General features: G+C 38.1%; 1 protein-coding gene across 1 annotated transcript in view; it reads right to left on the minus strand.

Annotated features, from left to right (window-relative positions):
- Nucleotides 1-156: 156 nt before the first annotated feature.
- LOC122647188 overlaps nt 157-12,264 on the minus strand; it is a 30,274-nt gene continuing 18,166 nt past the window's right edge. Inside the window, exons 3-5 of the mRNA XM_043840645.1 lie at nt 1,468-1,559; nt 419-582; nt 157-330 (exon numbers count right to left, since the gene is read on the minus strand). Of these exons, the coding sequence (XP_043696580.1) occupies nt 480-582; nt 1,468-1,559 (195 nt within the window). The 3' untranslated portion in view covers nt 157-330; nt 419-479. The remainder of the gene's footprint in view (nt 331-418; nt 583-1,467; nt 1,560-12,264) is intronic.

The following is a 12,264-nucleotide window of genomic DNA, read 5'->3' on the forward strand; positions in this document are numbered from 1 at the left end:
AGCTGTTTCTGCATAAGATCCACCCAAAAAGACATTTCTTCTGTTCCTCTTTCATGAGTAACACAGGTTGCAGCCCTAGGGACAAAATGGACAAGAAATTCTCTGCGTAGACTCAAATCCTTAATTGAATGATAAGCCTGGTGTATCGGAATGAAATCAACAAGCATGTCCATCAATCTACCAGTTATATCTGGTATTGTGGAGAAAAACTGAGAGCAAGAAACTTTTGCTGGTCCAAGTTTTGTGATTGCAGCAATGCAGGTCAGCGCGAGCATAAGAAGTGAGATATCACTAGCATTGCCTGAACCCTTAGATAATCCTTTCCTGCATCTGGTGATAAAAGATGTCTCTTACACAATTCAATCTAACTCTATAAATGTAAAAGCTTACAGATGCAACAACATAAACTGTTACATACACTGTAGTAGCTGCAGTAAAACGAGGGTCCCTTTCAAAATGGTTCACAAAAGTTGTCACAACTATTGGAAGTTGATCAGACCAAAACCAGTCATATGCTTCAGGTTGCTTGGCTGAAATTCATCCTTAATTAGGCTCTCCAAAGAAGCACATAAGCACAATAAACTGCATTAATGTAACAGGTATCTTGCATTAGAAAGCCTATATCCATCAGAAAACTAGATAAACAGAACAATAGTGAAAAATAAGCAACTAAAATGATGAATAAAATTAACAGCACTAGGATGTTACGTCAGGGAATGGCTAATGCAAATCTACAAAAAACATTTCCAGCCATGCTACTGCTTCTCAGATACTCAGGTTCTGATGGGATTCTAGAATCCGATTTCTGAGGTTGGAGAAGCATAATTTGAGAACCCTACTCTGAGGCACATGAAGCATTCCACCGAACCTTTGATGGGCACCAGAAGCTCCCTTCAGTACCTCGATTCTCGCTTCTTGGTCACTCAGTTTCCAGAATCTGTGCATGAGAAGGAACACAAACATGCCACTTGAACTGTCCACTCTCCTTCTGGCCCAGAAGCGAGAATCAGGAATGTGCCCCAAGATCAAAATAAGAATCTAAAACATTGGTAACTGCATTGCCTTTTGTAGTTGTTTTACAGCAATGTGTAGTTATATACTATTAAATGTCAACCTACATTATCACAAAGATTTTAAAACCTAGATATGTTATAATATAGTAACTTCATATTTTTATAAACAAACTAGAAAACTATTAAAGTAAACAACCTGATTTGTAAGTATCAACAAGACATATCTTCACACATTGAGAAGAGAGCGTTATCTAGAAGTTAAGTGAACACATTCAGGAGAAGGTTGCAAAGGAAATCAAGAAGCAGACACAAAAACGGAGAGCAATCATTGGCAAGCCTATGGGTAGTTGTATAAGTAGTAATTCATGTCAGGCTCCAACAATGCAGAAAATATACTGAAAATATTCACTCAGAAACTTAGTGCATATAACAGCAAAATAGAAGGATAACTGACCTCCGTTGAACAAAAATGTTAATATCCCTGTCTCTTACTTCTCCTCTGGATGATATCTCACTCACTGCTTGCAATAAGGAAAATACAGCAGCCTGAGAAAATAAATTCATGAAGTTTCAGAAAGGCTAAATATTCTTCAAGGTAGCAATGTTAAATAATTAACTTAGCCACATCCTAAAGCTACATAAAGTATCAACACAGAGTTAAAAATCCAACACTCATTAAACTTTCCTATGCAAAAAGATGAGTCTAGAAAGATATTTAACATTGCTCAACAGGAATATAGAGAAAAAAGAATTATATACTGAGAGAAAATAAACATTAACTCCAGAAAAGGAAATTCCTAATTGATCTTACTCAGGTTTTTGTTTTTCTTTTGATTTAGAAGGTAAATAAGAATGTTGGAGACAGACATTAAGTCTATGTAAGAAACAGGGAAGTGTTAACAATAATGTCAGTAGGACATGTAGAATTGCCTGTTATGTTGCTATATAATGGGTAGTTCAGTCATACAAATTATCAATTAGGCAATAAATGAAGTATCATGTATTAAAAATAACTTACATTTTCAGTTCTATAATTCTCTCTTCCGCTTTCTCACCCAACACCCACCCTCTTACTCAATCTCAAACCATAAATCCTAGGGTTTGTCTTTTTGATACCACCTTCACCATTAAGAACATGAACACAGTGACTAATTGCAAAGAAACATATGGCTGTTTTTTGGATTATGGAGATTAAGGGCTTGGAGCAATATTTGGATGCTAAATTTAGGGGAGAAATTTCAAAAATAGGAATTCCACAAGATATAATTGTTAAACCGTGGGGTGTTATTGATGTATATCACGATAGGGGCCTATCGTGGAAAGTCTTCTAGAGGTAGTGTTTTAGTTTATTTGTTTCCTTCTTTGTTTCTCTCCTAACTAGACTAGGATACTAGGATACTTTGTTATTTTCCTAGTTTAATTAGGTAATGTAGTCCTAGATAGGTAGGAGACCTACTAGGAGCCAAACAACAGGATCAAATAACAAAAGGGCCTGCTGGTTCGAATGGACAGCACTAGGATTTAGGTCCATTCCTAGGGTTAGGGGTTGGATATTGGGAAAGGGATTTATAGGGTATTAATGGGCAGGTCTAGGGGGTCAATATGGTATAAAAATAATAGGATTTGGGAAGGTTTTAAAATTCTGCAGTTCTGGACAGAATTGTATTGCAGGTTTTGGGTTTTAATGGAGTGAAGGAATGGAGGGGTTGTAGTGGAGACTAAGGGCTACGTCTAAGGTCGAGTGTAGGGAGAGGTGTGGGGGATGTAGGCTGGAAGTAGGGTTCGAAATTAAAACCTAAACCTGGAATTATAAGGGAGTCCCAGTTGAGGTAGGAGTGCAGGTTGAATGGAAAATTAGGGTTTGATAAAAGGAGGGGGGTGTGGATTAGGTTAGAGGATGAGGAAGGGAAGGATATATGTGGAAAACTAAGATTACTTACTGGTTTGATCTCCTTCAGAGGCAGTAGCAGCAGCAGCAGCTTGAAGAAGCTCGATTGAATAAGAAGAAGGACCTCCCTATCTACAAGATGCAAGGAGTTGATCGGAGTCCACCAATCCCTTCACCTTAATATTACCCACAAGGTAGCCTTGATATTACTCACAAGGTTCACTCAACAGAGCAGAGCAGCAGCTATAGCAGCAAACAAAAGCTTTTTCATTAATTAAATTCGTGTCCAATGCTGGCCTCCCTTACAAACTTATATAGAAGATTCAAAAATAGACTTAGACACTAAAAAGGAATGGCCTAACCCTATTCCTAACCTATTAGGTAACTTAAACTGACTAGGAAACTAGAATACTAAAGGAAATAGACTCAAAACATGGCTGGACTTACTTACATCACATGACCACTTAAGTTGTCACATGACAACTTAACCAAGTCACATGATCACTTAAATTGAACCAATTGGATGCAACCAATTTCAACCGGTTCAATTAAAAAACATAAAAATAAATTAAGTATTGGGCTAATCCCGTATGCAACCTATATACCCATATTTTAGGCCCATAAAAGTGGCCTATTACATTAGAAACCCATGGGATCAAAGGCCCAACATATATGTAACCCAACCCTAGACTTCTTCCCAATGAAACAAGCCTTATTTGATGATGAATCTGCATCATTAGGTTGCTGTTTGACTTCTAGTATATCGCTCTCTACCCTTTGTAATTATAAATATAATACGATAGTGGAGAGGGGTCTGCATCGGCTGTGAGTTTTCTCCTACAGTCTCCTCTCTCTCTTTCTTCAAAGTGGTTACTGATTACTGGTTTTATATTCTGATATTGTTACATGGTACCAGAGCTCATATAACTAGTAAACCTCCACTCAAAAGCTGTTTTGATAGTCTATTCAAATGCTACTCTCAGTTCTGGTTGCAGCACCTTATGCTGTCTACATATTTTTCTTTGCCCTAGTTAATGATGATATGAATATAAACTAGGACAGTCTATGTCTTATCCAGTGCTACTCATGAAGATTTATTGACCCATAAATCAGCCTTCATGCATATAATGGTTGCAGATTCCAGTTCTGGAATTTTTCTTCACTCACTCGAGATCTGAAATTATTTCTCATCCAGCCAGGTAATGTTACTATTTTTTTGAGGACAGATTGAGTTCATATACAGGTACACTCGATCCCAATATTAGGACCATCGTCTGCTCTGATTTTCTGAAATCAGTTTTCTACTATATAGTTGTGGAAGATCTTTTTAGGTCATATTTCTGACCAACTGCTACTTCAATTGGTTCTGATCTAACCAGCTGATCAGGTTCAACTTTTGGGATGTCAATCCCCTACCCTAAGTGCATCTTCGATTTTATTTTCTTGTCTATCTGACCTGCTGATCCTGGTTTATATGAACAAATCTGAGATGTACGGCCCTGTTTTTTGGGTGTGGTTGCTACCGGCTGCTGTTTTCATCACAGAATGCTACCCGAGTGTGTTACTAATTCCTTTGACTGCAGCTTTAGATGCTATCCTTGATAACTATTTTACCTGTGTGCATGATGGCTAAACCTAAAGTACCTGTTGACAATGTTCATATTCAGATTCAGATTACAAGTATTAAACTTAATGGTGTATCTAAAACTACATGTTATGGGCTCAAGCTGTCCAAGTCTACATCCATGCCAAAGGGAAGATGAAATACCTTACTTCTGACTCTCCATCTGCTCATTCGAAAGATCCTACTGCTGTTGCAGCCTAAGAAGAATGGATGTGTGAAAATTCCATACTCAAAATTTGGTTGTGGAATAGTACGGACCCTGCTATTGCCGCCAACGTCATGTTCCACACTACTGCAAAAAGTGTTTGGGATGACTGAAAAGAAAACTTCTCTCAAGAGAAGAACATATCCCAAACCTATGAGCTTTATGATTAGATGTTTAATTTCAAGCGAGGGGATAAGTAATCATATGAGCACTTCAGCAGCTATAGGGGAATTGTTGAACAACTCCAGATCCATCAACCTCTTACTACTTATCTGGAGCAATTGAAACTTCAGCGCGGTGAGTTCCATGTTGCAAAATTTCTGGCTGGTCTCCACTCTGACTACCAATCTATTAAAAGTCAACTCCTTGGAAGTGAAAAAGTACCTTCATTAAATGAAAGATTCTCTCATCTTCAGAGTTTGGTTACTTCACCAAAGATACAACCCTCCCCTACTCCTCGGGAAGGATCGGCTTTTGTTGCTGGTCGGGGATAAGGTTCCTCCTTCTCTGGTAGAGGCCGTGGCCAATGGAGAGGTCGTGGTACAAGTGGACAGCAAATTGACAGGACTTCTTGACAGTGTACTTTCTGTGGCGAGCCTAATCATATTGTTGACACATGTTGGGCTAAACATGGTTGACCAGATTGGGCAAATGAGTTATTAAACATAGCTATTACTAGCAGTTCTATTGAGCGAGTGACTTCTGGTGACAACACTTGCATCTGCATTTGGGGCTTCTTCCACTGTTTCTCTGCCTCGAGATGATTATAATCAGTTACTAAAGCGTCTACAACAACTCAAGACATATTCTTCCGCTTCCACAGCCACTTTAGCACACACAGGTAACTTAGGCTTCCTTACCACCACTCAGTGGATTATTGACTCCGTGGCATCTTCCTATATGACTGGTAAGTCAGACTTATTCTTTTCCATGTCCTCCGTTAAAAATTCTGCTCCAGTTATCCTTGCTGATGGATCCTCCACTCCTGTAACAGGTCATGGAACGGTTTCTCCTACCACCACTATGACACTGTCGTTTGTTCTTCATGTTCCGCAGTTACCACTTACCATTAAGCCATTTGTCTGTTAGCCAAATTATTAAGTCACTCAACTGTTCTGCCACTTTCTACCCTTCTTATTGTGTTTTTTAGGACCTTCAAATAAGGAGGACGATTGGTAGCGGACTTGAGGAAGCCGACTTATACTATTTGGATTGCACCAGACCGCCAACTATGGCTGCTACATGTACTAGTAGACCCTCTCCTCTTCAATGGCATCATTTCCTGGGGCATCTATCCTTGTCCAAGCTTCAGTCGATGGTTCCAAGTTGCAAATTGTCTCCTGTCTTGAGTGTGAAGCCTATGAACTTGGGAAACATCATCGGTCATCATTTCCCTCTCGTAGTGGGTCTAGGAGTTGGTATTTATTTTCCTTAATTTATTTTGATATTTGGGGTCCCTGTCGTGCTAGACTACCAGTAATAGATTAAGCTATTCTTATTTTGTTACTTTTAGGGATGATCATTCCCAGTTGACTAGGATTTATTTGTTGAAATATCATTTTGAATTTCTAACTATTTTTTTTAAAAAAAATATCATGAAATAAAAACTCAGTTCGATGCTTCCATTAAAATTTTTTATTCAATAATGCTCTTGAATATACTCAGTAGAGAAACTCTGTTTGAAGCTTCTTTTAAATTTTTTATTTGATAATGCTCTTGAATATACTCAATAGGGAATTTCTGAGTTTTGCTTAGCCAATGGTATGATTGATCGAACAAGCTAATCATATACTTAGGGTAGTCGAACGTAAAAATAGGCACTTGTTGGAAATTGCTCACTCACTTATGATTCATATGCATGTTCCTAAAAGATTTTGGTGCAATGTTGTCCTCACTGCTTGTTATTTAATCAACCCGGATGCCCTCTTTGATTCTAGATACATTAATAAATTATCCCCTGGCCAGGCAAATGTATTTTCTTGGTTATTCTAGGACTCAGAAAGGGTATGAATGGTATGACCATGTTACTTATTGGTAGTTTGTAACATTTGTTAGTGTTGATATCACATTTTTTGAGAATACATCTTATTATTCTTTACTTGTTGCTCCTCCAACACCCTCTACCAATACTGATTGTACCCCACCCATTCCTGCTTTTGTTCCCTTTGATGATGCTCTACTGCAGATATATCAACGGCACAAGAAGATTGTGCCTTCCACCTCAGCTCTAGTTTGTACCAAGCCTACCATACAGTTATCATGCTACTGAGGCCATCATCGACTTACCAATTGCTCTTTGGAAAGGTACTCGGTCTTCCACTCAAAAATCCTTGACAGCCTATCCTATAAAAAATTATGTGTATATTACATCTTCCATCTCCTCTTCATGACTTTGCTCTTTCATTGTCTACTAACTCTATTCCTAAGAATCATCATCAAGTTTTATCTCATCTTGGGTGGAAAGTAGCTATAGAAACGAAATGGGTGCCCTGTTGTCTCGACATACATGGACTTTGGTGGATCGGTCTCCAGGTAAAGCTTTTGTGCAATATGGTGGGTTTACACCATAAAGTACAATCCTGATAGCTCTGTTGAACGTCTCAAGGCTCAGTTGGTAGCAAAGGGATATACTGACATTTGATGTTGATTATTTTGAAACCTTTTCTCCCGTTGCTCGTCTAAATTCTGTTCGTGTACTAATCTCTTTGGCTCTGAATTTAGACTGACCCCTCTATCAGATGGATATAAAAAATGCATTCCTATATGGTGATCTACAGGAAGAAGTCTATATGGAGCAACAACTTGGTTATGTTGCTCAAGGGGATAATTCAGCCAAGGTATATAAACTACACAAGGCCATCTATGGGTTGAAGAAATCACTTAGATCTTGGTTCGATAAGTTCAACTCCGTTATTACTTCTTGTGGGTTTTCACAGTGTTACACGGACCATTCTGTGTTTGTATGACGCCAGAGCTTTAAGGTGGTTGTATTGGTCATCTATGTAGATGACATTTTCATATCTGGGAATCATACCTTTGGGATAGCAGAGGTAAAATGTTGTCTACATAAGCATTTTCAGATGAAAGACTTGGGTGCCAAAGGTATTTTCTTGGCATTGAAGAACTACGGAGTAAGAAAGGTGTTAGTATATGACAGAGAAAATATGTGTCAGAAGTTTAGAACTAGTTATGGTGAAGACTTTGAAGATAAGCACCGGTATAGATGACTAGTAGGAATGGAACAAGAACTTGCTGAAATCTAATATCTTGCTATTTTCAAAAGGTGAGACGAGATGGAAGGCGAAATGGAAAACTACAATGTTTCGGTAGAGATCTCGATCTCAGTTCGACCAAGACTGAACCAAACCCCTTGGTCTCAGTGCTCTCGGTTGTCTCGACAATGAAGCTCCAAGAAACTTGAAAATTTTGGTTTTGATCCCATTTTTCAAAGATATGTCAACAATCATCCAATTTGCAAGATCTACAACAAATCCAAAGAAGTTTGAAGAAGATTTGAACATTCCAAGGTAAACCATTTTTCCCCCAATCTCTTTTTTTCCAAAAAATATGTTCAAATCTTGGTGGTTGGGTGTCAAGTTAATATATGTTACACAACTTTGGTCAATCTCTGAGTCATATCTAGAGGCTAACTTGCTCCGAAACTATGGCTTGGAATCATAGAGGTATATGTTAAGATTGACGTATTTTACACTTTTACATTTCTAATGCTTATTTAAGTAATTAAGTTGTTTTTCATTAATTGTATGCTTTGATTGCTTTCTATTACTAACTCATGCGTAGAATAGGGCCTATTAATAGTTTAGTATGTCGTAGCCTACCAACCTAGGGTCCAAAGTCAAACTCCTATTTGGACTTGGATTTTGGAAAATTTGATAGTGCCATTGTGTTTAAATGGCTCAAACTGTATACCCAATTTCAAGACCAAACTAGGTCAAAAACCCCATGGAAACCATCAAACGAGTTCCAAAAAAAAAAAAAAAAGTGCACCAACTTGCAGAGATCTCAGCCCAACTCTATTTTTTGGCTGCGCGAAACCAATACCAAAACCGAGTTCTCGAACCATGCCAGTAGGAAAGCTTATTTATCTGACTATACTAGACCAAACATATCCTTTGTTGTCAGTGTAGTTAGTCAGTTCATGCAGTCCCCAAAGAAGATTCACTGGGAAGCAGTGTGTTGAATCTTTAAGAATCTGAAAGGGGCTCCAGGCGCCCTCATCAAAGTGTTGATTTGGTAAGGTTCTCTAATGTTGAATGGGCTGTTGCTGATAATGATAGAAGGTTTACTACAAGTACTGCACATTTGTTGGTGGTAATCTAGTCACCAAGAGAAGCAAGAAGCAAGCAACTATGGTTAGGTCCAGTGCTGAGGCTGAGTATCGAACTATGGCTCATACTACAGCTGAGTTAATGTGGTTGAGGTCGATGCTTCAAGAGTTGGGTTTTTCAGTGGCTCAACCTATAAAAATGTTTTGTGATATAACCAAGCTGCTATCTACATTGCTAGCAATTCGGTATTTCAAGAGAGAACCAAGCACATTGAAGTTGATTGTTATTTTGCGAGAGACGCAATTATGAAGAAGCTGATTGTTACTCCTTTTGTTTCCTCCGCTGATTAACTTGGTGATGTTTTTACCAAGCCTCTATTTGGACCTGCTTTCCGGAAAGCCTATTCCAAGCTAAGCATGGGTGGCTTCTATGCTCCAGCTTGAGGGGGAGTGTTAGACTGTGGGGTGTTACTGATGTATACCACGGTCCACGATAGAGGGAGTAGTGCTATTGTGGAAAGCCTTCTAGTGGTAGTATTTTAGTTTATTTGTTTCCTTCCTTGTCTACTTCAGTAAAGCCAAACTCTTTTCCGCCAAAAGCGGATCAAACTCAACCCCAAGGAGTTGTTTATTTGTATTTGAGTTGTTGTTTAGCTCTATAGTTTAATGAAAAAGTCCAAAATCATCTCATTTATCACGGGGGGAGCAAAGACCCAGATGATCTTCTGATCGTAGACCACCCTCCCTGATCTCATGGAATAGCCTAAATTGAATGATCGAGGTTCAGAGCTTGGTAATTGAAATCCGTCGAGATCCTTGTGCAGTTAGACAGAAGGTAGACAAGTTAGAGAATGCCCTCAAGAATATCAAGGGCATGAGGTGTAGGCAGGGTTTAAAGTATCGGTACGTATCGTATTGGCCGATACATATTGGTATTGGTCGGTACAATACAATACATACCGATACATTTCTTTTTTTACAAAAAAAAATGGACCGTCTCAGATGGTATCAAAATACGGGCCCTTACGATACTATGCAATCGATACATATCAATACCATCGATACGTCCGGTAAAGGGTTTTGTGGGTCCTTTAATATGTATCGGTATGTATCAATACATATCGATATGTATAGGCCGATACGGCTCAATACATACCGATACCATCGATACAAACCATAAAAAAGCCATTTTGAGTCACAGACTCGATACAACACACATTCTGGAGGAAAAAAGAAGGGAAACACTCAAGTGAGAGTCTGTTTGGAGTTGGGGCTTCTAGTCAAGGAGTCCTACAACATCATCCTCTACATCATCCAACAAGTTGATATCAGAGATTGAAGGAGAATTCACTAAAAAAGGTAGGTTTTCTGAAAAATGGTAAAGACACACATGGAAATACACTTTTTTGCTCCAAAACTGTATTTCCATGTGTATCTTGGCCATTTTCATGCATATCTGTGGTGTACAACACGTATCTCCTATACGATACGATACATCCCTTAAAATCACCTTTCTGATACGATACACGATACCCGATACCGATCCTTTAAATAGTTAAACTTGCATTGTTTTAAGCATCTTAATGTATCCGCCGATACTAACCAATACGTATCTTAGTTTTAAGGTACCGATAAGATACCTAAAAGAAGAATCAACTGTATAGGGTCGATACGTGACCCGATATGGTTGATTCTTATCGATACACTTGATACATCACTTATAAACTATATAACTTAATCAATGACTCAAAACACTTACCAAGAGCTCCTGTATGACATTGTAATCAATTTTGTTTTGGCAAAATCAACTTAGTTCCTTGTTTCTACTGGTAAAAGCAACTCTAGTATTATTGATTTCATCATCTAAACAACCTGCAATCAAGGATTGAAACCAGATTTGGGCAAGAACAGTTTTATATCAAAACTTTGAATTTTTTTTTTGTTTTTGTTTGCAATAGATCACTAGGTTAGCAAAAAACAACCTGAATGATTGCATCAAACTTTTTTCCTTTTTTTTTTTTTTTTTCCAATAAGGCGTGTATCTAAACCTTAAATCTTCCCCAGACTGAAAATGACATTTTTTTGTATCAGTATAGGCAAGAAACTTCAACTTTTAAACATAATCAATTGAATGCCCTTGTCTCGTCATTCTTTGTTCTCCTCTTCATACATGATATATTTTACATATTATTTATTTATAGTGTTTTATGCTTCAAAACTGTATTTCGCATGTATCCTAAACATTTCCATGTGTAACTTTATTGTACCTTGCCTCTCTTCTATACAATATGATACATCTCTTAAAATCACCTTTCCAATACGATACCGATATTTTAAACCTTGTTTTTGAGTGTACATTAGAAGCCCCAACTCCAACAGTGTGAAAAAACTTGGATAACTGGAAGATTTGAGACTCTTAGTACTCAGTTTCTCCTCTTTTTTCTGCCAGAAATCAGAATCGAGTTTGACTCAAAATGGGGTTTTTATGGTTTATATCGAGATGTATCAATAGTATCAACCGTAATGGTATGTATCAAACCATATCGGTATGTATCAAACCGTATCGGGTGATACATATCTATACGTATTAATACACCGATAATACCCTTTTATTGGATGCATCGTTAGTATCGATGCGTATCATATCAGCTCGTATCGGCCGATATAATTCAATACCAATCGAGACGAAGTATTTAGAGAGAGAGAGAGAGAGAGAGAGAGAGAGAGAGATCAGTATGTATCGTATCGAGACCGATACCAATACGTATCGGATGATCCGAAATGATACGGGCAGATACTATAAAGCATGTATGTAACCCAACCCAAGGCAGCCAACACTTGAGGAAGATAAGAACTTTCTTTACATCAAAAAAAATAATCTTTAACCTAGAGTCTATACTATGATATTTATGTACTCTTTGAGTTGAACTACAAGACCCAGTGATTTACTTATTTGAAGAATCAACCCTTCTTGATTCACCCTTTGGAAAAGAATGCAGATTTGCAAACCTATGTAAGACAATCTTGTGCGCACCATCTCAATGTAGTCTCTTTGGGAATTATTATAGAACTAAAAGTCTAAAACTCGCGAGATCTCGACGAATTTCTCGGTATTTCAAGACCTCGAGACGAGATCTCATGCGATACAAAAAATTACCCCAACTTGAGCAAGATCTTGACCCGACCAAGATCTCAACCCAAAATCCTTTATATGAGCCAGATCTCGACCGAGAGGTGAGATTTCGG

Source organism: Telopea speciosissima, unplaced genomic scaffold (genome assembly GCF_018873765.1).
Source record: "Telopea speciosissima isolate NSW1024214 ecotype Mountain lineage unplaced genomic scaffold, Tspe_v1 Tspe_v1.0013, whole genome shotgun sequence".
NCBI classification, from domain to species: Eukaryota; Viridiplantae; Streptophyta; class Magnoliopsida; order Proteales; family Proteaceae; genus Telopea; species Telopea speciosissima.